Here is a 27,690-nt window from a genome sequence, read left to right on the forward strand (position 1 = left end):
CTGCCCTAGAAGTCATGAGGGTACATTGTGTTGAGGACAACCCTCAACAAGACATTTTGCAAAAATGTTTCCATGAACTGAGAAAAATCATTATCTGAAGGTTCTTAACTGAGAGTTGCCATTAAGTCTGGCCTGCTCCTGAGATGTGGGAGCTGGTTGCTTGCACATATCTGCAGATGCAGTTGAGGTCTCAGGAATATTGAAAGCCAAATTAGTACGTTTTGTGCAACATGAAAGTTGTGATGAATAAAACACTTTTGCTGGGTCACAAGGAAAGGTCTAACAGGAAAGGGGTTTTCTAAACCTGTGAGGTACTATTGACTCCGATACCATTTGCGATGGTAATAATGGAAGCAACAGTTCAATCATAGTCATATACAGTGTAAATCCATTAAAATAAATGACTAACTTAAGTCCATTGATGTCAGTGGGTCTGCTCTGTGTATGACCTAGCTGGATAAAACCCTATGTGATTTGTCTGTTTAGAAAATAGTAAAAAAACCAAAAAATATCACCCTCACATAAAATGGACTGAACAGGTTCTGAGTGAAACATATGTAGACCAGAGCTTGGAAAAGTTACTTTTTTGAACTACAGCTTCCATCAGCCCAATCCAGTGGCCATGCTGGCTGGGGCCGATGGGAGTTGTAGTTCAAAAAAGTAACTTTTCCAAGCTCTAGACAAGTAACTTATAACTTTATGAACAGCATTTTGCAGGGTTGCTTTGACACCTAGCACCTTATGTACATGTTGGTCCCCCCCCCATTTTCTTAGTCATTCCAATACAGGTAGAATTGACTCCCAAAGCCATACAAGTAAAAAAAATCCATTTTCCACTAATTTAAGGAGGGAAATTCCTGAAACACCACGTGGCAATTCATATGTTGTCGTGGTTGAGGTCTACCTGGAATATGGAGTTGTGGGAGACAAACACAAATGTTTTAGGAATTTTTTCAGTGGGTGTATTTGACCCCATCTGTTGATGAAGGCTTAAACAGGACGGGATACTGATGTTATCATTTAACTGATTGTGACACAAGAGGTTAGTCATGTCAGTTTTTTCTTAAATGCTTATCTGGTAAGGGATAGAAATTCTTTGTATTGATACATCTTGTCCTTAAAACATATGCATGTTGGGAGAGAATAAGGCATTAGCTTATGCAGTATAACAGCATACTGTCATGCCAACTCCAGCCTCAGCCCTCATGTGCTGTATCCATGTGTCTTAACCCAGTTACTGAGCGCACATGTCATCATGTAAAACATACATTTACACCTATCCATTCTTCTGTCTGATCCAGGGGAGGGGAATCATATTTTCTCTCTGAAGCTATTGAGCTATCTGTACTTGCCAGAAACACAAACTAAATGTTATGTGGGAAAGTAATGACCACCTCCAAAATAGCTAGTTAAATAAGAACAAAATAATTGCCATTGTAGTTCAGACTAAAGTGCCATCTAGTCCATTACTCTGTGTCCAGTGGCTGTCAGCCAGATATCCTTGGGAATCTCACAAGCAGTTTTAAAGGCAATAACCATCCTTGTTTCTTTATTCATAGCATCTGATAATCAAAGATCATGCTTTCTCTTAACATGGAGAATCCACTTAGAAGTTATGGCTAATAGGTTTATCATTCTATTGTCCATGAATTTGAATAATACTTGGCCATACTAGATCTTGAAGAAATGGATTCTTGAGAATATACTTTCCTTGTTAAACTACATTGTTTATTAGAAATCATTTCTGGATACTAAATTTGAAATATTTCAAATAGTGAATATTTAATCTGAACTTTGATCCCAAATAATGGTTGCAGTGACATCCAAATCTCTCAGTGCCAAGCATATCTTGCTTGAAATAATCCATTCAAAATTTCCATTTGACAACCTTTTCAAAAATGTGAGAAAAGTAGACTTCAGAATTCAACAACTGTTCAGGACATCTTTTTGTACAGTACCTGGTGTCATATAACAGTTAAGAAAGCTAATGGCCCTGTTAAACATTAAATGTTTACTCCACATTTTCAAATACTGATAATCAATAAATGGTACAAAATTAGTGAAAGACAAATCATCATTTCAAGAATGGATTTCTAAATGCTTTAATTAGAGAGTTGGTACACACTCCTAACATTAAAAACTCTGCTAAGGTTTAAAAATAACTTGAATATTCTGAGGAATTCATTCAGTTCTTCTTCTTAGTTGTTTTTAAAGTCTCAAACATTATTAATACTTGAAGGTCAATGATTAAAGTCAAAGAATAAATACCATGTATAGAGCAAATTATGGGGATACCAGGGTTGCCAGTATCATTGAGTAAATGAGAGGTTTGGTTATTGGAATAAAAAAAGAAATGCCATACAGGCTTTCTCAAAAGGTTGATTGACATATATAAACAGCAGCAGAGTGATAGCCTTAATGCAGCCTTCTGGAGATTGCTCCAGGTATTAATCTGAATAAGTTTGCCAAATAGTTTCAGTAATTTTCACCAAGTGACCAGAAGCCTTAGAAAAAGGTAAGGTTCCAGTGCTGGGAAAATCACAGAAACTACAACAAAAATACACAGGCAACTCTGACTCAAGAGTTATGGAAATTATTTCTCTTGGAGGCTCCCTTTCACGTATACCTGTAGCTACATGCTAGTGGCTCTTTTTAGCATCCACTGTTGAAAGTATTTTGAATGTATGCCTGAAGAAATTATCCAGTGTCACAGAGGATACTTGTGACTGAGCCAAAAGTTAAAACCACCCATTCTTTCTGCTACTCAAAATATCATTTTTCTTCTCTGTTGGAGCTGCTTTTTCTAAATTATGTGGCTGTTTTTCATAGAAGCTCATAGAAACCTTCCAATTTCCATAATTGAGTTTCACCTCTCCATTTGTCTCTGCCAGCTATGACATCCCCATCACTGCTGAATTTGAGTGACTTGTGACCTAATACATGGTTGTTCTTGTAGCCTCTTTCCGTACTCCACTTACTGTGGGGTTAAAAGATTTTCATGCTTCTTTTCCCTTAAACATTTTTGTAGGGTTACACCGCAGGGTGCCCTTGACCAGAATTCCTCCATAATTGTATGGTTGTTGGCAATTATCTTTATTGGAAAAACAGTGGTGATCTACTTTTAAGATAAAGCATTTTGAGAAGGTAAAGAGTTATTTACTAGATTTTTCCTTGCTGGTTTGCAGGAGGAGGCAGGTTTCTCCCTGATGCCTGGTGATTTCTCTCTTTGTGCTTCCTTCTTTGTGTTCTTATGTCCAGCTGCTACAGCCTTAAAGGTAGAAAACTGTTCACAAAAGAGAAATAAAATCAAGGATGCTTTGGCTTGGTGTATAGAGATTATTAGTTAGAACCATACTTTTAAGTAGATTCTCTTTTTTTAAGAAAGATGGTGTCATGTTCAGCATTACATGAGGCATAAATGAGGTCCAAGGAAGAGAAAAGTCAACCTAAAAGTGAATTTGAAGCTTTCAGCAGGTTACCCCCATGTCTGAATCTCTGGAGGAGTTAACTAACTATTTCTGGTTTGCTTGTGCAGTCCTACCCATGAAGGGGAATTCTATACTCATAATTATGGCAATTTCTTAGCCTTAATCATAGAAATATAGCTGGACCAGTGGAATCTCAGTTGCTGCTGCTGCTGCTGCTTCGTATTATTATTATTATTATTATTATTATTATTATTATTATTATTATTATAGAAAAAGTAAATTACCTTTTCATATAAAAATAAAGTACTTTTCTATGGTGAGGAGAATGTCACAGTAGATGTGTTTTATGAAATGTTTGTTTCCAGTCTCATGAAACTGATGTTCATGTGTGGAAGAGAGAGAGTGACAGGCAAGGTTTTTTATAAAATATTTTTACAAAGGTAGTAGCCTAATTAAAGTATAGCATTTTCCTGAGGCCAACTCCCTGTTAGAGCCTTTCATTCCAGAGTACCTTTTTGGTTTTAAAAAGATGTTTGAAGTCAATTAATTTACCCTTTGCAGCATCCTCTAAACTGTAATCCCCTTTCTAATCAAGTCCTCAGTAGTTTAAATAACTGTTAAATATGTTTGGTGGGGATTATGAACAGTTATTCAAGATTATATGGCAAATCTAATACTCATAGGACTATGATTAAAATCTGTAAATCTCCCAAAATGGCACACATAGCCATTTAAAACACCATAGACTTAATTCAGGGAATTAAAGAATTTAAAACAAGATTCACAGGATAACAAAAGGTTAAAAGTTGTTTTCAACGACAGACTTTTCTGGATTTCCAATGTTCATAGCAGCAGTTAGATGGCTTGCAAATCTGGTGGTTATGTGAATAGATAACTGCAATATCCCATAAGCTTTTGCTCAGAAGTATGTCTTCTTGTATTCAATGGCACTTACTCCAAGGTAAGTGTGTATAGGATTCCAGATGGAAACTCTCCAAATATTCCTCATCACTATTTTAGCTTGTTACAATTATATTACTTCTCAATGTTAAACACTTTATAACCTTAAAGCTATAAAGTATACTTAAACTTTAGAAACCCTTCTTAGATTTTATCTGTAATGCAGAAGCATGCCATTGTAAAATGTTCAGAGGCAGAAGATGTATATCTATACACTTTGTTGCCCATTTACTTTAATTACCTGCAATTTACTAAAGCTATAGTGCAACATTAACATTAAAATGCAAGAGAGTCAGTAGTAATGCTTACTCTGCTCATACCTGATCTTAATATCCCAGCTGATTTTTTTTAATCATTTTTATGTTCCTGTATCTATACAAGCCTGTGAGCTTTAACCACCTGTGCCTTAGGGACTGGGAAAAATTGTCTTTGCCAGACTGATATCCCAAAATCACTGGTGCAGAGCACACTGATCTAATAACATGTTCATATCCTGTAGCTGATTTTCTTCAGAGATTTAGTATATGGCTTATTCCTTCTCTTTGGATAGCACATCTCCTACTCCTACCGCTGTCTCTACAAATACACGTATACACACAATTAATCTTATTCCATAAGTCTTAAGAACATAAGAAGAGCCTGCTGGATCAGGCCAGTGGCCCATCTAGTTCAGCATCCTGTTCTCACAGTGGCCAACCAGGGGCCTGGGGGAAGCCCGCAAGCAGAACCCGAGTGCAAGAACACTCTCCCCTCCTGAGGCTTCTGGCAACTGGTTTTCAGAAGCATGCTGCCTCTGACTAGGGTGGCAGAGCACAGCCTTCATGGCTAGTAGCCATTGATAGCCCTGTCCTCCATGAATTTGTCTAATCTTCTTTTAAAGCCATCCAAGCTGGTGGCCATTACTGCGTCTTGTGGAAGCAAATTCCATAGTTTAACTATGCGCTGAGTAAAGAAGTACTTCCTTTTGTCTGTCCTGAATCTTCCAACATTCAGCTTCTTTGAATGTCCACGAGTTCTAGTATTATGAGAGAGGGAGAAAAACTTTTCTCTATCCACTTTCTCAATGCCATGCATAATTTTATACACTTTTATCATGTCTTCTCTGACCCGCCTTTTCACTAAACTAAAAAGCCCCAAATGCTGCAACCTTTCCTCATAAGGGAGTCGCTCCATCCCCTTGATCATTCTGGTTGCCCTCTTCTGAACCTTTTCCAACTCTAGAATATCCTTTTTGAGATGAGGCGACCAGAACTGTACACAGTATTCCAAATGCGGCCACACCATAGATTTATACAACGGCATTATGATATCGGCTGTTTTATTTTCAATAACTTTCCTAATTATCCCTAGCATGGAATTTGCCTTTTTCACAGCTGCCACACACTGGGTCGACATTTTCATCGTGCTGTCCACTACAACTCCAAGGTCTCTCTCCTGGTCAGTCACCGCCAGTTCAGACCACATGAGCATATATTTGAAATTAAGATTTTTTGCTCCAATATGCATAATTTTACACTTGTTTATATAGAATTGCATTTGCCATTTTTCCGCCCGTTCATTCAGTTTGGAGAGGTCTTTTTGGAGCTCTTCGCAATGCCTTTTTGTTTTAACAACCCTGAACAATTTAGTATCGTCAGCAAACTTGGCCACTTCACTGCTCACTCCTAATTCTAGGTCATTAATGAACAAGTTGAAAAGTACAGGTCCCAATACTGATACTTCTTAAACCAACTTACAAAACAATAAAAGAGGAATATAATGAATTAAATCATTTTGGCACTGATTAAGACCAAAAGGCTAAAGCCAATAACTGATCATTGAGAAGCCCACAGAAACAAGAATGACTTGCTTCTAAATGTCTGCAATGTCAAGCTTGGGCAGATTTCTGTTACGAGGAAATTTCAGAAATAAGGTGTCATGACAGCTCAGCTTCATACCCAGGTTCATGTGGGTCCAGACAGTCTTCAAATTACCGGCTACCAAGCTGTTTAGGTCTTTAAAGATAATCACCAGCAATTTAAATTGGGCCCAGAAATGCACTGCAACCAGTGCAGCTTGTATAGAATCAGTACTATATGTTGACTACATAGCCTCCTCTAGCAACCAAATGGCTTCATTCTGCACTAGCTGAAGTTTTCAGCCCATCTTTAAATTTATTTATTTATTTATTTATTGCATTTGTATAGCGCCCCATAGCCGAAGCTCTCTGGGAGGTTTACAACAATTAAAAACATTAAAAACAAATATACAAATTTAAAAACACATTTTTAAGAAGCAATTTAAAAACACATTTTAAAATGCCTGGGAGAAGAGGAAAGTCTTGACCTGGTGCCAAAAAGGTAACTGTGTTGGCGCCAGGTGCACCTCATCACAAAAATCATTCCATAATTTGGGGACTACCACTGAGAAGGCCCTCTCCCTTGTTGCCAGACTCCCAGCTTCCCTCCAAGTAGGCACCCGTAGGAGGGCCTTGGATATTGAGAGTAGTGTACGGATGGGTTCGTGTTGGGAGAGGCGTTTCATCAGATATTGTGGTCCTAAGCCATGTAAGGCTTTATAGGTTAAAACCAGCACCTTGAATCGAGCTCGGAAACATACAGGCAGCCAATGCAAGTGGGCCAGATTAAGTTGTATATGTTCGAACCATCTGGTCCCTGTTACCAATCTGGCCGCTGCATTTTGCACAACCTGCAGTTTCCGAACCATCTTCAAAGGCACCCCCACATTGCAGTAATCTAACTTGAAAGTTACCAGAGCATGGACAATTGAAGCCACATAGGGGCGTAGCTGGGCCACCAACTGAAGTTGGTAGAAGGCACTCCATGCCACCGAGGCTACCTGAGCCTCAAGTGACAGAGATGGTTCTAGGCAAACCCCCAAGCTACGAACCTGCTCCTTCAGGGGGAGTACAACCCCATCCAGGACAGGTTGGACATCCACCATCCAGACAGAAAAAGCACCCACTAACAGCATCTCAGTCTTGTCTGGATTGAGCCTCAGTTTATTAGCCCTCATCCAGTCCATTGTCGCAACCAGGCACTGGTTCAGCACATTGACAGCCTCACCTGAAGAAGAGGAAAAGGAGAAATAGAGCTGTGTGTCATCAGCATACTGATGGCAACGCACTCTGGATGACAGCACCCAACAGTTTCATGTAGATGTTGAACAGCATGGGGAACAGAACTGACCCCTGCAGAACCCCCTACTGGAATGTCCAGGGTGCCAAGCAATGTTCCCCAAACACCATCTTCTGGAGCTGACCCTCCAGTAGTACCGGAACCACCACCATGCAGTCCCTCTCACTCCCAACTCAGCCAGTCTTCCCAGAAGGATTCCATGGTTGATGGTATCAAAATCCGCTGAGAGATCAAGGAGAATCAACAGAGTCACACTCCCCCTGACTCTCTCCTGACAGAGGTCATCATACAGGGCAACCAAGGCTGTTTCCATGCCAAAACCAGGCCTGAAACCCGACTGAAATGGATCCAGATAATCGGTCTCATCCAAGAGTATCTGGAGCTGGCCTGCTGCCACTCGTTCAAGGACCTTGCCCAGGAATGGAACATTTGCTACCGGCCTATAGTTATTAAGATTTTCTGGGTCCGAGGAGGGTCTCTTCAGGAGTGGTCTCACTACTGCCTCTTTCAGGCAGCCAGGGACCACCCCCTCTCGCAGAGAGGCATTAATCACTTCCCTGGCCCAGCCAGCTGTTCTATCCCTGCTAACTTTTATTAGCCAAGAAGGGCAAGGATCCAGCACAGAAGTGGTGGCACGAACCTGTCCAAGCACCTTGTCAACATGCTTAAGCTGTACCAACTGAAACTCATCCAAGAAATCAGGACAAGGCTGTGCTCTGGAAACCCCGCTTGATTCATCTGCTATAACACTGGAGTCTTAAGTCCTGGCAGATGCTAAATATTTTGTCGTGGAAGTGCCTAGCAAATTCATGACAGCGGGCCTCAGATCCTTCTGCCATGTCCTTGCAGCCAGCATGTAATAGCCCCCGGATAATTAAAGGCACTCCCATGTAAAGTGTGTTGCAGCAGTCTAGTCTGGATGTGAACAGGGCATGTAGCAAAGTCCCCTTTCTCCAGATGGGGACACAGCTGCCAAATCAAAACTGATAAAAGGCACTGTGGTAATTGATGCCAACTGTTCATAGATAGCATTGAGTCCAGGAAACCCTCAAGCTGCCCTCTTGCTCCTTCATGGGCAGTGCAACCCCATCCAGCATCAGTCTCAAATTTCTATGCAGATGAGCAGGTTTCCCAACCTGTGTCTCTTATACAGAATAATATCAGAGGGGATTTGTGTGTATCTAGAAGGAATATTGTGCCTCACAATCTATACCTGTTTAGTTCTGTTTCTGAATGACAGAATAGAGTAAGAGAAAGCTGTCTGCAGCTGCAAATAAAGTTGCTTTCAATTGACAAGTAAAATTCACTTCTAGACCAATAGATTCTGAGCAATGTGTTTGACCTATTTATTTACTAAAATTTAAGAGAATAAATCTCTAAACTAAAAGGAAAAAATTGGGTGAGGTAAAGGGAGAAAGAAAAAAGGTGGATCGTGCCCTTCTGCAATAATTATTTGGACAAGCTTTGCTTTTATAGAATGGTGAACCCTGTGATTTGATATTTCATCAGGCTTGTGACATTTAAGATAATACAAGTATTTCACAGCACAAAAGCAAATCATGTAATTTAGCTTGCCTCATCAAGCTTTGCCACAGCAGGGGTTTCTAATTCGACTCAGACAAAACATAAGAACATAAGAACATAAGAAGAGCCTGCTGGATCAGGCCAGTGGCCCATCTAGTCCAGCATCCTGTTCTCACAGTGGCCAACCAGGTGCCCGGGGGAAGCCCGCAAGCAGGACCCGAGTGCAAGAACACTCTCCCCTCCTGAGGCTTCCGGCAACTGGTTTTCAGAAGCATGCTGCCTCTGACTAGGGTGGCAGAGCACAGCCATCATGGCTAGTAGCCATTGATAGCCCTGTCCTCCATGAATTTGTCTAATCTTCTTTTAAAGCCATCCAAGCTGGATTTATAAGGTTCTCAATACAAATACCCACAATACCTCAGGAGATTAAAAAAATTCCCCAGTTCAAATACGATGGACCTGGTGCTCAAAACATCCTTAAAACTGCTATTATAATAAACAATTGGGATCTGTTACTGATAGTTTTAAATATATATAAAATATAGGCAACAGCTACAGCAACTCTGGTTCTTAACAAGATTCACTAAATCCTCATTGCTTGTTTTTCTAACTTAAAGAAAATATCCTGTACAATTTGTAACAAAAGCTTTTGTACTTCCCATCTGCCTAAGATGTTTACTGACATTAACTTTATTGATTCTGGCAATGCCTCCGTTGGGAAAGCAACTGCAGCAGACATGAGTTCAGTATAACTATTGCTAGCAGTTGCAAAAGTTGGCACTTGGCACCTTTAACCATTTGTGCAGGTCCAGAAGTTTTGAATTATCTTTTTCACGGATGGGGGTTGTGCTCTAGGCTTTTGGTTCTTAAAAGGAAGGAGAGGAACACAATAATGAAATTATTCAGGAAACATAAAGTGGGGCACTCAAACAGTAGCTTCAGTTGTCTCCTCAGCTGTGCTTCTGGTTATTGAGCATCTCCAGACAAGAGGTACTACTCTCTGAAGGAGTTATATATCTCTGTTGACAAAAAACAAAATATTCCATGCATTAGGAGTCAGGAGAGTGGACATCCCCTCTGTTGTACTCCATCATATACTAAACAACAGCTATCAAGTTATCCCTTAACAGAATCTTTATTGCTCCAAGCCATAGGCTACTTCAATTCAGTACAAAATACAAAACTTACATACAAAAATACAGGTCAGTTTAACATATTTCATCTAGCGTATTTCATCAAAAAACATAGAACATCCAATAAGTAACAACAGCAACGAAGTTAAAATAAAATTTATTCTCCGAGACAAAAGGCACAGTCTGTAATTTAATCTATCCGTTTACCATTCCTTTACTAGCCTACCAAGACTGACAGAAATGAATGTATCTGGATGCATTCAGCTAATTTCTACAAAGTCCTCTTAGATGCACTGAAAAGTAGCCATAAACATTTAGCAAGATTAATTCAAATATCAAGCAGATATTTATTGTGACACATGTAGCTATTAGAACTAATGACACATTACAAAAGGGAAGTTTAAGAATTCCAAGACTGAATTTCTTAATCTAAACAATTAAATATGAAAAAAGTGATTCCTCAAGAGAAAAAGAGGAAGTAACATGGAAAATATCTACATTATTGCAATTCTTCTCCCTGGTGTCACACTTGACCCAGGAATCATTAGCTTATACATCCAACATTAGCACCACAGAACAGTTCACATTCCTCCATGTTTAATACTGGTGAACCAGTTTAAGTTGACACCAACTACATTGAACCACACAGAGGTTTTTTTAAGACATCCAGAATTACATTCATATCATGCTTTACAAAACATTGGCTTGTGTACTTTAAATAGTAATATCTGCCTTACAGATGAAGCAGACAAATGCAAATGTTTCTCCTGATGCAACCATGTTAGTTATGTTAGTGTGATCAACCCAAAAGATCGATGAAGCTGTACAGATGAGCCTGGTTTCAAACAGCTTGCCATGGACTCTCTAGGCAAGACACTCTCAGACTTCTCCCAACATAAAAAGGGAATAAAATAAATTATCTCTTTTACTGAGTTCTTAAGAGGGTAACTGAAATTAGGATAATGCAGCATCCTTTAATCTAGAAAAACAATGAGGTGCAGAGTAACTCTGTGCTAGAATATGATTAATATGTACTAGGGTTGCCAGGTCAGAAGCATCTCAAACACTAAGATTTCAGGGGCATGGCCTAGTGATGTCATGGGGGTCTGCCTTTGTGGTGTCATGGGGTGGGCCTTAGTGATGTTACAGGGGCGGGGCCTAATGATGTCATTAAGCATGACACATTAAACATCAACCACAGTTACTTGGAACATACCCACTCAAACCAAAAAAAAAATATCTGACTGGAAATTAAGATAGAAATCTAGCTAAATAAGGGTGTTTCCAAGTCCAGCTGAAGCGACGGGATCATTCCTTCTCACCTGCTTAGAGAGCCTGGGTAAGGAACATTTAATCTAGTCTACTTGCTTCTGGCAAGAAGGGTTTAAGTGTCCTCAGGCCAGCCAGTCACCTGAAGGCCACAGTAGGAAGAAAGGAGCCTGGTGTTGTAGAGATGTTAGATGGGAGCACTCTGGAGTAAAGCTGGATGCTCCTGAAGGCTGCAATTCTAAACACACTTACTGAGGGACTAAGCCCCATAGAACTCAACAAGACTTACTTCTGAACAGATAGTGTTATGCTTGTGCTGTTGGTAATGGATGTAAGGAAGTAAGTTTAGTGGTAAATGAAATGCAAATAGAAACAGAAAAACAAAAGACAGTGATGATTTCCTAAATGCAATACCATACCAACCACAACTAGGTTCCTATGAGTAAGGCAAAAAAATCAGCATCCCACAACCAGTCAGGGTTCCTAACCAAAACTAAAAAAATCCTGGCAGCCAGTCAGCCAAGGTCACAGAAATCGCCATACAGCACAACCTGACCTGGGGATTGAAATTAGTGCAGAATGCTGCTGTGTGATTGCTGACATGAGTGAAACCAATCAGCACATAATACCTCTGTTCTGAAATCTTTACTGGTTGCCCATTTGCTACCAGGCCAAGTTCAAGGTGTGTTTTCCATGTTATGGGTTCCACATAATACTTGTTCTGCCCTTGTAAGAAATTGATCCTTTAGTGTGGCAGTACCTATGTTTTGGAACTCCCTGCCTATTGACATTAGGCAAGCACAGTCATTGTACTCATTTTGGCACCTTCTAAAAATATTTTTGTTTAGGCAAGCCTACCCAGGCATCCAGAAGCTATGTTTTTAATCTGTTTTTAACTCATTGTTGGTTTTATTATTTTGAATGTTTTAAGTAACTGTCTTTACCTGTTTTTGCCAACAATTTTATTGTTTTAATTCCTTCTACAAACACTTTGAGGATTTTTACAATTAAGTGGTATATAAATGTTGTAAATAAAATACATAAATAAATTTCAGAGTCACTGTGGCCCTTGGGTCACTGGGCCCTTATACTGAGTCAGGCCATTTGGTACCATCTAGCTCAGTACTGATGACATGGACTAGCATTGGCTCTCCAGGATTCCAGGCAATAGTCTCTTCCAGAGATTGAATTTTGGACGTTTGCATGCAAAGCATGTGCCCTACCACTGAGCTCAGGCCCTTCACCTGTTTAAAAAAGTATATTTTAAAATTGTTCTTTTCTGTTCACTAATGAATGGACAGCATACTAGGGCAGATCCACACCATGCATTTAAAGTACATTCAACATACATTTGAAGCACATGAATCCCACCACAAAATCAGTAGTTTGTTAAGGGTGATGGAAACTATAACTGTGAAGGTGAAACTACACTTCCCAGGATTCTTTGGTGGAAGTCATGCACTTCAAATGGGAGTTGGATGTGCTTTAAATGTATTATGTGGATCTGCATTACTTCATAAACTTTGCCTGCATATAAACAATTTTAATTAACCGCCCCAAGGAAGAAGGGCACACTTAAAATGTAGAGGAAATAATAATTTCTAAATAGTAATTTACAACCATAGTGTGAAGTCAGATCCATATCAAGACATAGTATGAAGAAATATTTATATAAGCATGAATGTCAAAGATGTTTATTATTTACACAACCTGTAAAGATATTTATAGTGCAATCCTATGCATGTTTACTCAAAAGCAAGTCCCAATGTATTCAATGGGGCTTCCTTAGACAGGGAAGCATGCACAGACCTGCAATTCAGTGATAAGGAACTTTACTCACCCAATCCAAAATTCAGAAACATGCCACTTTAAGCTATTTTGCAACTGTTTTATACTTGTTTTATGGTTATTGGATGTTCATTAGCTTTATTTCTTGTTGAGCTGCCTCGGTTTCCAACACTGCCTCACAAGGTTGTTGGAAATATTCCATAGACACACAGTGGAGATGTAAAAATGCATACTCCCCATATAATAGTTTATTGTCAAAACAAGTTGGCCATCGCAGAACTTTTTTTTTTTTTAAAAAGTATTAGTTTCCTGCCAAATAAAAGCAGTGACACTTAAGTAAACTCTGCCCAACTGCTTTAAAAAAAAAAAAAAGGATCGGAGGGGGAGAAAAAGATTTACAACACAATCATATTCTATGTTCACTCAAAAGTGCCATTGATTTTCAAAAGTAAGTCCTACTGAATTCAATGTGGTTAACGCCCAGGTATGTGAAATTAGCAGACCCAGACTATGGACCTGCTCTTTCAGAGAGAGTACGAACCCATCCAAAGTAAGCGACTCACCAATTATCTGAACTCGGGAGCCACCAACCCACACTTACTCTGTCTTGATAGGATTCAGGTTCACTTTATTGACCCTCATTCAGCCCACTACCGAGTCCAGGCAGCGGTCCAGGCCTTGCATGGTCTCACCCAATTCAGATGTTACAGAGAAATAGAGCTGGTTATTGTCAGCATACTGCTGACACCTTGCCCCAAATCTCCTGATGACCACTCCCAAGTGCTTCATATAGATGTTAAACAGCATGGGGGACAAGATGGTACCCTGCAGCACTCCACAGCACAACTGCCAGGGGGCCGAAAGACCAGGTTGGCCCAGAATGATACCATGGTCAATGGCATCAAAAGGTGCCAAGAGATCAAATAAGAGTAACAGTGTCACACTCCCCTGTCCTTCTCCCAGTAAAGGTCATCCATCAGTTAGGATGTTTTACTCATGCCCGATCAGCCTCACAGCACGTCTTTCATCACTTGCTCTCTAGCCATCATCCAGCCTCAGGGTCAACCGTGCCAAGGGCTTCAATAGGCTCACCTGCTCTATCTACTGGAAACTCTCCCAGGGTATTCAGGAATCCAGTGGATTCCATTAGTCTCTGGGGGTGAGCCATCTTCATCTCTCCTGCAGGGGAGAATTTGAGCCGTAAGTCTAAACTTCACCAGGGAGTGGTCTGACCATGACAATGGGTTGACATCCACCCCTCTAACTCCAGACCACCCCTTTCCTCCATCTGGAGCAAAAACCAGGTCGAGGGTATGCCCTGCCCTATGCGACTGGCTGGTGACAACTTGAGACAGCCCCATGGTAGTCATGGAGGCCATGAAGTCCAGAGCTGGAACACTAGAGGCAGCCTCAGCATGAACATTGAAATCACCCAGGACTATCATTCTGGGCTCCTCCAATACCATGACTGAGACAGCCTTCGTGAGCTTGGTCAGAAGTTGCTGGGCAGCATGGGGGACAGTACACCAGTAGCAACCCTAGTTTACTGTCTCCTTGGCCCGACATGAGGTGCAGGCCCTCACAGCCAGCTCCAAGACATAGTGGTTTCCTGGTGACAGAGATGGGAGCTCTATAGACCACAGTAACTTCTCCCCCCCATCCCTGCAGCCTGTGCTGGTGTTGCACTGAGTATCCAGGTGCACAAAGCTGGGTCAGATCAACTCCTCCCAGCTCACCCACCTAGGTCTCGGTAATGCACACCAAATCGGCACCTTCATCCACGATCAAATCATGGATGAGCGTGGTCTTATTGTGTACCAATCTGGTGTTAAACAACAGCACACAGTGGCCAGTGGGCACAGCAGATGAGCAATGGTGGAAATGCTGTAGATGTCATCTATCTAGATTTCAGCAAAGCGTTTGACAAAGTCCCCCACGACCTTTTGATTAGCAAACTGGTCAAATGCGGACTACATGGAAATACTGTCAGGTGGATTCACAACTGGTTGGAAAACCGTACTCAAAGAGTGGTCGTTGGTGGCTCTGCTTCGTGGTGGCTCTGGAAGGAGGTTTCGAGTGGAGTGCCACAGGGTTCTGTCCTGGGGCCGATACTCTTCAACATTTTTATCAATGACTTAGATGACAGGGTGGAGGGAAGCCTTATGAAGTTTGCGGATGATACGAAACTGGGAGGGATAGCTAACACAATGGAAGACAGGAATAAAATCCAAAGGGACCTGGATAGACTAGAAAATTGGGCTGAAATTAATAAAATGAAATTCAATAAAGACAAATGCAAGATTCTGCATTTAGGCCACAAAAACAAAATGCATGGGTACAGGATGGGAAATACCCGGCTTAGCAGTAGTGCGTGTGAGAAGGACCTTGGAATTGTAGTGGATCGCAAGTTGAACATGACCCAGCAGTGTGATGCTGCAGCAAAAAAGGCAAACGCGGTTTTGGGCTGCATAAACAGAGCTATAGTTTCCAGGTCGAGGGAAGTAATAGTCCCACTATATTCTGCATTAGTCAGGCCTCATCTGGAATACTGCATTCAGTTCTGGGCACCTCATTTTAAGAAAGATATAGACAAGTTGGAGCGGGTTCAGAAGAGGGCGACGAGGATGATAGCCGGTATGGAGAACAAGTCTTATGAGCAAAGGTTGAAGGAACTTGGCATGTTCAGTCTGGTGAAGAGAAGGCTGAAGGGTGACATGATTGCACTCTTTAAGTACCTGAAGGGCTGTCACATAGAGGAGGGTACAGATTTGTTCTCTGCTGCCCCAGAGGGTAGGACTAGGTCTAATGGTTTTAAGTTGCAGGAGCGTAGATTCAGATTGGACATTAGAAGGAACTTCTTGACAGTAAGGGCAGTTCGGCAATGGAACCGACTGCCTAGGGAGGTGGTGGGATCCCCTTCGCTGGATGTCTTCAAGCAGAGGCTGGACAGCTATCTGCGGGAGATGATCTAGCTGTGGATTTCCTGCTGTGAGCAGGGGGTTGGACTCGATGGCCTACAAGGCCCCTTCCAACTCTATGATTCTAATGAATCCCGTCCATGAGTGGAGTGGGAGTAAGGAACAAGACAGTCTTGACATTATCTTCTATGGTAGTTTACCACCTCCCCATTACTATATCTCTCTCTACCCATGATCACTGAAACTGGTGTGGCATCACCCATATTCCTCCTTACTAAACACCTGATATGGACACAACAAGAGCCCACCAACAAAACTTGCCTAAATCAGTTGTCCCAGTAGGCCTCTGAGAGAATTAGGAACAGTCAGACCCACTCTATATCTTTCACACAGGGCACATCTACAAATTACATACTTTTATGTAAATTGCTTAGGGATATTTATTTTATTAAATGGTTTATTTTTTTGAAAATAAATAAATTATCCTATAGTAGAATAGCACAGCTAGTAAGGGGAAACCAAGCTGGACAAGATTTCTTGCCAGGTTGTAAAATGTGACTAGTATGAGATGTCTGATATGATCCAGCTATAAAACTGACTAGAGTAGATATTAAGCATTCTCCGTTGAAATCCATTGGACCTATAGCCCACTCTGTTAAAATGATTACTCAGAAATTATCTGCAACCATCTGGGTTTGTGATGCAGGCACTTTCTTAAAATAAACCTTATTTTTAATTTTTGCAAATCTGCTACTTCAGAAACGAAAGACGTGCACACACACACACATGGGGTGCTAAAATGTTTCTGAGAAGCACCTGTTTCAAAATGTTGCGAGAAAGGTGAGTGTGGTAACCCTTGAGGGGTGAGGAAAGCGGAGATGACAGTTCTGCCCAGAAAGTTATGGGTTGTATCCAGTGTTGGTCCTACTCAGAGCAGACCCATTGAAATTAATAAATCTAATTTAGTCATGTCCATTAAGTTACATGGGCTTGTTCTGAGTAGGACTAGCATTGGATAAAAGCCAATGAGTGGTATTCAAACAAATTCTTGCATTAGAGTAATGGGATTTTCCACACACACATGTCCCATGCCATCCTCCAATCTGCTCTAGAGGGTTGGGGGGAAACCCAGAACAGATCTAGGGGAATGCAGAGGGAGGAGGGGGGGAGAACGTTCTGTTGTGCAAAGCGATATCCTTGCACTCACGGAACATTCACCTTAGCACTACATTGAGTACAACCCTCAGTCTTGCCCAACTTGTGGATGGAACATAGTGAGATGCACATACAAAAACAAAAAGTGCTAAACCCCTAGGGTTTACAGTTTGTCATTTATTGTGGAAAAGCAGTGATTGGTAGCACTAGAAGCCCTCTATCCAGAAGCACTGTTTGAAAGGCAGGTGCTTTTTCATATAAATCATCAGTTTTAAATGTGATTAGTTGCAAATTTGTCCCTGTAAATACAGATAGTTATAAAATAAGATGCCTGTGAAATAAGACTAGAAATACTGCAACTCATTTCCTGCTCTGAGTGTTTGGAGGAGTAAATTACATCATCATAGCTGGTGCATCTTTTGTTTATTCAGAACATGCCAACTTCTGTTAGGAATGTTTTTCTTGAGTCACAAACCTAAGGAGCAGGTCATGGGTTTATGGAAGCAACAAAGCAAGGAGGCGGAGATGCTGTATAATCCCCTGGCTTAACGGAAAGACACGTATGAATTTACTACACCAAAGGGGCCATACTTCTACACTGGAATCATAATCACTCACATTGAGTTCAGTTCAGTTAGCCACTTGGGATAGGTGAATTGTAAAGCAGATATAGGTCCTGCATAATTTCTGTTTCCATTCAGCATTATTTATTACTAGTCTGACAGATTATCTTCCTACAAAACCACATTTTACACGAAAAATATAAATTTCTGACACAAGAAGTTTTTAAGAATGGGATGATCCAGTGATACTGCTTTTGATTTATTCTCTCATAGTCTGATCTTGATGTAGCTCTCGCTAATATTTAGAGAATGTTTCATGAGCTATTGTGTGTGTTCATGTGTGCACATGCATACATGCATTATATTAAAATTGATTAGCCTATAGTTCATCACTTTTCCTAATATTTATCATATCATTTCAAGGGAACTAAGTTTATCAGTGTTTGTTGAATACCAACATGTCTGATTTTTGTTCATAAAACTATGCAATGTATATTTTCATCATCACCTGTTTATTTGTATGCCATTTTCCCACAAAATAGTGTCCAAAAGTGGCTCACAACATATCAAATAAACAATGTACAATTCAAAATCTATTAGGAACAATTAGAAATAATCATAACCTCAATAAGCCTTATAGTTTAAACTATACATTGTATAAAATAACACAAATAAGCTAACTTATTTGTTAGGTATTTAACATGTTCCCTTTAATGTTCCAACTTGTTTATTCGAATGTGAGCTTTCAGAATTTTCAGAAATATTTAAATAGAAAATAAAGAAAGCTAAACATGCCATTTATCTGTTAAGCAGAATAACAAAGTTATATTACTTAAGCTTGGAGATACACTTATTTTCCTTATCCAGAAAGTTCTGTGAGACTTAAGTGTTATCTGTTCTCAGTAGCAAATATTGCTTCAGTAAAAAGTATTTCTTTGAATACCTCATTGTGTGGAATCAGTGCAGCAATAATACCACTGTATACAGTATAATAAATAAAAGTTTGTGTGTCTGAATGATTTGTGTGACTGTAGACTTTCTTAAGTTCTCCAATATTCCATTTTCCTTTGAACTCCCATTTGCAGAGTAATCCTGTGCTTGGTTATTCAGACGCAAGTCCCACCATGTTCAATGGGATTAACTCCCTAGTAAGTGTGTTACGAATTACCGCCTTAGAGTTTCACAAAGGCTTGCTACTATTAATACTAGACCTGAATATGCTTTCCTGGCAATGGGAAATGTTCCTTTGCACTTTGGATGTTTTCTCTGCAAATATACTTCATATATTCTTTGGAAATCTGATGTAATGCCACATAGCACATTACATTATCACAATTTCACACAGATATTTGACTGTGTGCTAGAACAGTAAAAGTATTTTGTATTTCCAAAACATGTAAGCTATGTAAATAAAGTTTTAAAAACTATTAATATACGTTATAGTGGAACAGGGGAGTATAACAGTGACAATTTATACGCAGACTTTATGGCTTTAACACAGGAGTGTGAAACCTCTGGCCCACTAGCCAAATTTGGCCTGGCACAGGTCCCAATTTGTGCCATGAGGCTGTCTTCCCCAAATCATGCCCACTCTTGCTGTGCACCTTATATTGTATGTGGGACAGGTAGAGATGTGTCTAGATCAGCTGCACAACCAAGTTCCCCCTGGGAAACTTGATTGCACAGCCAATCCCTGCAGGGAGCAGGCTTGTACTTACTGCCCATCAGCTAATGGGCAATGAATTCAGTCCTGCTGCATCAGCTGTGTGACTGAGTTCCCTATGGAGAACTTTGTTGTGCAGCTGATCCTTGCAGAAAGCAGCTTTGTGGCCCTATGCTCAGCCCTTAGGATGCACTGAGCACAGGGTTTACAATGCTTTGTGCAGTACTTCCCAAATGCCCACCGCCAACTGATTGTTGGGTGTTTGGGAGCACTGTGCAAATCACTTTGCAAGCCCTGTGCTCGGTGCTTTCCAGGCACCAAGCATAAGGTTGGTAAGCTCTTTGTGCTGTTAAACTTTAACACCAGCGGAAGTTTAACACCAAGTCAGCTCCCCTATTTTTTTTTTAATCCTGCCTGATGTAGAGTTCTGAAGAACTCAAAACCTTGCTCACTGTTTTTGTTACTTTTTGGTTGGCATAATAAAGAGCCAGTATGGTGTAGTGGTTAGAGTGTTGGCTGGGACCTGGGAAATCTCACTCAGCCATGAAGCTCACTGGGTGACCTTGGGCCAGTCACTGTCTCTCAGCCTAACATACCTCACAGGGCTGTTGTGAGGATAAAATGGGGAGTGGGAACTATGTACACCACCTTGAGCTCCTTGGAGGAAAGGGGGATTATAAATGTAATAAGTATAATATAATAATGTAATAAAATAAAATAAATAAATAAATAAATAAAGGTATTGCCCTAAGATAGATTTTTGATTTTTCGATGTGGATCCTTTGTGCAGAGTTTGTATATTATTCTGATGTATAGTTGTGTGCTTATTTTCGTTTAGTATTGAAGCAGTGATATTCTGGTTTCTCGCTGGTATTCAATGGAGACATTTCTAGCCCCCCTAGGTCCTGAACTGGCACTTCAGAACAGTTTGATTGCCTCCTTGATTGTTTGCGAGATAACTGTAAGATTGGCAGTGACAGGGTAATTTACTGAAGATTGCAATGTCAGACTATATCCAAGGGGGCTCGCTGGCATGAAGATGTTATTCACATGACTGACAGGCCACTGGGAGATTGGTGTGCCAATTTAAAGTTCATGGTGTCGTCAAAAGTGTCCAGCCACTGAAGCCCATAATCATGCGACTTGATGAGGTCATTATCGGCATAACATATGCTCACTCCCATAAGACATAGCAAAAAGATATTCAATAGCTTGAGCAGGTAAATACAAATTTGTGGGAAAGGAGTAATTTCTATCCTGTGTCTTGCCTTTTTGATTCCTTAATGTATTGATAGGATTCTCTTCACTCACAGTTGCCTGAACAAAAGCACTGAGCAAACTAAAAACAGAGGACAATTTTCAGTCTGCAGCAGAAGAAATGTCACAAGCCCAGAAAGGATACCAAAGAAAAAGTGTTCAGGCTTTAACAGAAAAGCTATCTTGAGTTATTATCTGAACCCATTTATATTCTCACATTGATTATATCAAATGAGTGGCAAATGTACTGCAAGGTGGGTGTGGGTGGGAAGTCCTTGTTCCATGATAGAAAAGGGCTTCAAGACGAATGAGGATCCTAATGTGTACAGCCTGCTCACCTTAAACAAAAAATATGTACAGGTCAAAACACTCCACTTTCTATGATGTGGAGTGAAAACAGTGCTAACATTGCCATTTGCTGCTTCATTTTTAAATCACAGATAGCATTCTCCAAGGCATTTTAAGTTTAAGTTAATTTAATTTTAATTTAACTCTAATTTCATTGTTAATTTAATTTTAGTTTAAGTTAATTTTTACTTTAGGTAATGTTGTATTGATTTTAGTTTGTGTTGTTTATACTACTTGTTGCATTGTACTGCGTGATTTTATTGCATTTGTGATTTTATGATATTCATGTTCGCCGCCCAGAGAGCTGTTGCTAGTCGGGCGGGATAGAAGCTGAATAAATAAATAAATAAAATAAATTGTCGATGGGTGATAATAGCAGCATTTAAAAAGTCTGAGATATGGTGCATAGAAGTTCAACTGTTATTTATTTATTAGACTTATAATTCACTCCATCACATAGGCTTGGGACAGCTAAGAATTTCTTAAGTATTCTACCCTATCCCTAGATAGCCAATAAAATAGAACATTTTGTTTGAATAGAACTTCCAAGTTAAAGTGACTCAGTCTTCAGCAAATCTCCAGGGAAAAAGCATTCCAAAGATGAGAGGCAGCCACCAGTAGCCAACAACATGGTGGGGCTGCAGCACTCCACAGACCTCCAATTAGTCATGTTGCTGCTGCTCACCAGGACATAGAAGGGGAGAGGTGAGGTGGCAGCAAGTTTGACATGGTGGAAGCACAGCAGTGGCTGCACCAATTTGGCTCTGCTGGTACATTTGCACTGCATCTACCTCGCTGCCATCTCATCCTCCATCTGCCTGTAAGCAGCAGCAATATGACCAACCTGAGTCGGGTGATCACCACCACTTCAGCAAGCCATCCTCTGCTGGGAATCCCATCTGCATTTGCTCTTGCAGACCTGCTTTGGTATATAAATGATGTACTTAAGAACGTGTTTCAGATTAGGACCAGCCCTACCAAGAAAAAGAATGAGGCAGCCACCTAAGGCAACAAATACTATTGGATAGAGAGTGGGCCGAACTGTGTTTTCCACATGGCTTACTGTGCCCCCTAAGCTACCCTGCTGCCCTGAGGTATAGTGGAGAACTCTGTCCCATTGCCCAGTGTTAGAGTAGGACTCAACTGCCAGCCTGGCCAGCTTTTATACATGGGATGGGGAGAAGCAGGGCCAGTTCCAGAGGGCGGCCAGGTCAGACCCTGGCTGAGGGTCCCTGAAGGGTTCCTCCTTAGGGTGGGTGGGTAGCACTCCCTTCTGCAATCTGTGGCAGCGTCGGCTCCTGATGCTGCTGCAGATTGCAGAGAGGGAGCTTCCAGGCACCCCCTAATACCATATGCGTGCATGCATGCCATCAACCAAGATGGCGGCAGAGGCATCAGCTCCTTAGGGAAGCCTCAGCCACCATCTTGGTTGATGGAATGCAGGTATGCATAGCGTGGCCAACATTCATTTCAAGGGAAAGGTAGGTGGGGCATGTGTGTGAGTGCCGGGACCTGGGGCAGGCTGGTGTCCAAGGGCCTAGCATGCCTGGTGCCAGACCTGGGGAGAAGCACCAACTTATCCTTTGCCTCAGGCAGCAAATGTCTTGGGCTGACCCTGTTTCTCACTGGATTTTAAATTCAGTGGTAGAGGCAGTCTAGAGCGCAAAGATATGCTGGGCCAAAACCATGTAGGAAGTAAATTTTACAGCATATATATACAGAATATATTAATATCAGTGATACTTATAATTGAGTACTACTACCAATTGGAATGCTTGCAGACAACAAAAGCATTGAGACTGTCCCCAACTGAGTGACTAAAGAACAACCGCCTGTGTGTTCTTCCTTTCAGATGGCCTCGTTGACTGCCTGGATCCGGATTGTTGTCTCCAGTCGACTTGTCAGAATAGCCTGTTATGCCGTGGCTCACGTGATCCTCTAGACATAATGCAACAAAGTCACTCTGGTTCACCAATTGTAAAGTCATTCTATGATCGAATCAAGCTCTTAGTGGGGAAAGACAGTACTCACATAATCCCAGGGGAAAATCCCTTCAACAGCAGGTAACATTCAAAAATACGATTTTTATAAAGACATGGAATACATTTAGCAGAAGGTTTAATTATGGTTTAATGTGGAATGCTGCTTTTAGTAGTGATATTATTTTCCATCTCAGAGTAAAATCTCATTCTGGGGTTTTCCTCATGACTTTTCAATGCTGTCATTGTGTCATTTGTGTTCTAGCTCCATATAGGCAAAGATTAGCACGGGATTTCATGCAAGCATGTTGGGGGACAAGACCAAACCCAAATTCATAACAAGAAAATGTGAAAATTTAATAATGAGACCAGAAGGTGCTCTGGGTTTTATATGATGGCAATCTCTGCTTTATACCACATGATTAAGACAAATATGAAAACAAAATGCTAGGATAACGGGATAAGAGATTTTTATTTTTCATCTTCTGGTTTGAGCCTTTTCTTTTAGTTGCACTAATGCTGTATCTAAAAATAATCTAAAAGCTTCCTGCATTTTTTTAAGTACTTGCATTAAAAATAATTAACAGTTGTTTGTTTTAATCTGCTGCCCACTAATTGGGAACATCTTTTTAATCAATCCCAATGTTTTTAAATCTAAATGATTAACTAAACTTTCAGCTCTGTGTCAAATGGATGCATCTATAGATTTTTTTTTTTATATCTCATAGATGGTATTAGAGATTACTATTGTGGCCATAAGGTTGCTCTGTTTTTTAGAGGAAAGATCTGTCTTTCTCATTCTGAGCTCTGCCACATACCTTTTGTGCAACCTTGGACAAGTTCAAAAATAAAAAAAATCTCTTTTGTAAAATGGAAATTACACCATTTAAACTCTAAATCCAAATAAGGAGCTGTGTAACTGTGCACCCAAAGGACCCTTAGGCATGTTTGTTTCAAATATTAGTCTTCCACAACGCATGGTACATCCCCTTTAAAATTGAGAGGAGTTTCAAAACAAGAAATCCCTCTAGGTATTGCTAAACCCTTGGTTATACCTAAAGTAAGTGTCCTTGCCAATGTTCAAATATCAATATATAAAATTTATGCAGAAAAATATGTGTTTTAAGTTGATGTGTTTGGCTTAAATGCAGAGCTTGGAAGATTACTTTTAAAAAGTAATAAATTACAGTTATGATTACATGGCCCAAAAAAGTAGTAATTACCATTACAGTTACAATTGCTCTGAAAGTAACTGATTACTTTTTCTCAAAAGTAATCACTACAATTACATTTCAGTTGCTTTTTTAAAAAAAGCCTACAAGGTGCTGGCCTAGGCTGCTGCACATCTAAGAAACCTAAAACAACGTTAAAAATAAACAAACACATACAGAAGTAGTAGAATAATTCTTTTTATCCATAAGATAGCAGTGGTGGTCTCTCTGCTGGTAAGGGAGGTGGGGAGGGAGGCAGAGGCCACTACTCAGATCTTTGCACGTCAAACCAAGTGCTGCCGCCACCTCCGCTCAGCCAGCAAGCATAATCTCTCTCACTTAACCACCTCCCAGACCCTGCCCTGCCACCAATTAAGGGACACTCACCCAAGCAAACATTTTTCCCTGAAATGCAAAAAAGTTAAAATGCTGCAAATGCAGCATAGTAGCCAGAGAAGGTGTGCCAAATGCAAACACAGTATTCACATTCACACACAACACATACACACTGTCATCTTTCACCTCCACAGTTCTTTATCTCTATTCTGCTGCTGCCTCCTTCTCCTCCTTTATCCACGTTCTTGCCCTCTGGCTCCTTTCTCCCTCCACTCCATTCTTCGCCACCACCATCCATTTTTTTAAACAATTGTTTTCTCCACTCCACCCCATCTCACTCTCCACCTCCTCCCTCATTGCCTCCTACCCACCCACAGAGCATGAGGGAAGAGCGATGCTGCACAGAAGCCCAGTTTGAGGCACATGATTTTCATCCACAAATCAGAGGAGCAGAAGACTTCCCCTGCCCCCCCTCCAAGTAATGCCCAAAAGTAATGCTGGAAACATTACAATTACTCCACAAAAGTAGTAAAATTACTCCTAGTTCTATTACAATCGAAATGTAAAGAAATTACCCACTTGTTCCTCAAAAAAGTAATGAATTGCAAGTAATTCATTACTTGTAACTAATTACTTCCAAGCTCTGCTCAAATGTGATAAAACAATGGGTGATTAAACTGGGTTATTACTCTGAATAGGACTAGCACTGGTCATCACCCAATATGTTTGATATAATCTAATACTTCCCAGTCCTACATGTTTACTCGTAAGAAAGTCCCACTTGAGTTTAGTGATGCTTACTCTCTAACAAGATGGGTAGGATTGTGCTGGCTGTCTCCAAAATCTGGGCTAAGTTCTAAGACAGGATTTCCTTGCATAGATGGAAACATGCAAAGGAGAGCAGTAAGCTGTCGCTTTCTGCTAGCCATACACTGTTTTATAGTGTTACTTCTCTGAAATATTAAATGCTGGATCTTCTACGCCACATTGCTAATTCTTCTGTAAAAAAAAATACTTAAGAAGATTATGGGTTGTTTTCCTGATTTTCTGTAGTTATGTAATCTTCCTTTCTTCATTAGCCATGTGAGATATACTTTCACCGGTTAGCTACACTATTCCTGCTAGTGGTTTGGTTCACTGATATTTTTACCACCGGTAGTCTGAACTTAGGGTGAGGTCTTTGTTACACACTTTTCATAGGCCAAGATCTGCTTTGAGGATAGTATTTGTCCTCAAACTAGCCCTGGTGCATATGAGATTTTACAGCTAGCCAAGATCACCAGCTAAGTAATGTTCATGATCCAGAGCTTGGCAAAGTTACTTTTTTAAACTACAGCTCCCATCAGCCCCAGCCAGCATGGCCACTGGAGTGGGCTGATGGGAGTTGTAGTCCAAAAAAGTAACTTTGCCAAGCTCTGTCATGATCTTGCTATGGTGACAACTGAAAACTAGCACAAAAACTGAAAACTAGCACAAAACTGTTTTGTTTTAATCTGTTTTTAAAGATTCTTTATTTTAATATATTTTAAAGTCCGTTTTAGTGTTTTGTTTGCCACCCTGAGCTCTTTCTGGGAGGAAGGGTGGGATATAAATCTAATAAATAACAATCATAAAAATAATAATTAGAATCATGGAATAGTAGAGTTGGAAGGGCCTATAAGGCTACAGAGTCCAAACTCTTGCTCAATGCAGGAATCCAACTTAAAGCTTACCTGACAGATGGCTCTCCAGCTGCCTCTTGAATGGCTCCAGTATTGGAGAACCCACCACCTCCCTAGGTAATGGGTTCCATTGTTGTACTGCTCTAAGAGTTAAAAAGTTTTTTCCTGATGTCCATCTGAAATCTGGCTTCCTGTAACTCGAGCCAATTATTCCATGTCCTGCACTCTGGGATGACCAAGAAGAGATCCTGGCTCTCCTCTGTGTGGCAATGTTTCAACCTTGAAGAGTGCTATTATATCTCCCCTCAGTTTTCTCTTCTCATGGCTAAATATGTCCAGTTCTTTCAGTTTTTCTTCATGGGGCTTTGTTTCCAGTCTCCTGATCATCCTCGTTGCTCTCCTCTGAACCTGTTCCAGTTTGTCTGCATTCTTCTAAAAGTGTGGTATCCAGAACTGGATGCAGTAGTCAAGATGAGGCCTAACCAGTGCTAAATAGAGGAGAGCTAGTGCTTCACATGATTTGGAAACTATACTTATGTTAATGCAACCTAAAATGGCATTTGTCTTTTTTGCAGCCACATCACACTGTTGGCTCATATTCAGCTTGTGATCAACAACTTTTCACATGTAGTATTGCTGAGCCAAATATTCCCCATCTTATAACTATTCATTTGGTTTCTTTTTCCTAGGTGTAGAATTTTGCACTTATCCCTGTTAAATTTCATTCTGTTGTTTTCAGCCCAATGCTCCAGCCTATCAAGATCACTTTGAATTTTATTTCTGTTTTCCAGGTGATACCAGCAAGACCGGCCCGCTTCTTGTGAATGCACAGGGTTGATTGTTCTTGCCATCTTCCTTTACCCATATCTACTTAGAATCCTTATATGATGAACGTTAGTTCACCTAAGCTCACAGATTTCCAACAGCAATCATCTGAAGTAGGCAGATTATAGTTAGAGACCCCACAAATCAGCAGGAAAGATGTTACTGTATATACTCATTTAACATCAAAGTATAAAACCTTGAAGATACAAACTTACTTAAGGTACAACAGATGAAAAGACTGATTTAGAACTCAAAGTCTTGTTACAGAGCCAAAGGTACAAAATACATGGAAACGCATGTCAAAATACATCTCATCCATCAGATGACATAGATGGCATACATCATTCCTGCAGACCTTCAGCCACATCTCCAGATGGAGATGTGTCCTGAGCATAATGTGGCTTGTCATTTTATATGCTTTCTTATCAACAAGTATGCCTCTCTGATCTCATTGCTACATCTCTCTCTGATAGCTCTGGTTGCAATATCTCTTGAGAAACACCACAAAACGACGCCTTAAATGGTGTTCCAGCAA

The 27,690-nt window shown here is 40.5% G+C and overlaps 1 protein-coding gene across 13 annotated transcripts in view; it reads left to right on the forward strand.

The window, feature by feature from the left end:
• Positions 1–27,690, forward strand: part of LOC133380132 (teneurin-2) — a 995,941-nt gene that overhangs the window by 857,253 nt on the left and 110,998 nt on the right. For all 13 annotated transcript variants that reach the window (XM_061616787.1, XM_061616792.1, XM_061616791.1 and 10 more), the window contains one exon: positions 22,996–23,206. In XM_061616787.1, coding sequence (XP_061472771.1) covers positions 22,996–23,206 — 211 coding nt within the window. The remainder of the gene's footprint in view (positions 1–22,995; positions 23,207–27,690) is intronic.

This window comes from Rhineura floridana, chromosome 3, assembly GCF_030035675.1.
Source record: "Rhineura floridana isolate rRhiFlo1 chromosome 3, rRhiFlo1.hap2, whole genome shotgun sequence".
NCBI classification, from domain to species: domain Eukaryota; kingdom Metazoa; phylum Chordata; class Lepidosauria; order Squamata; family Rhineuridae; genus Rhineura; species Rhineura floridana.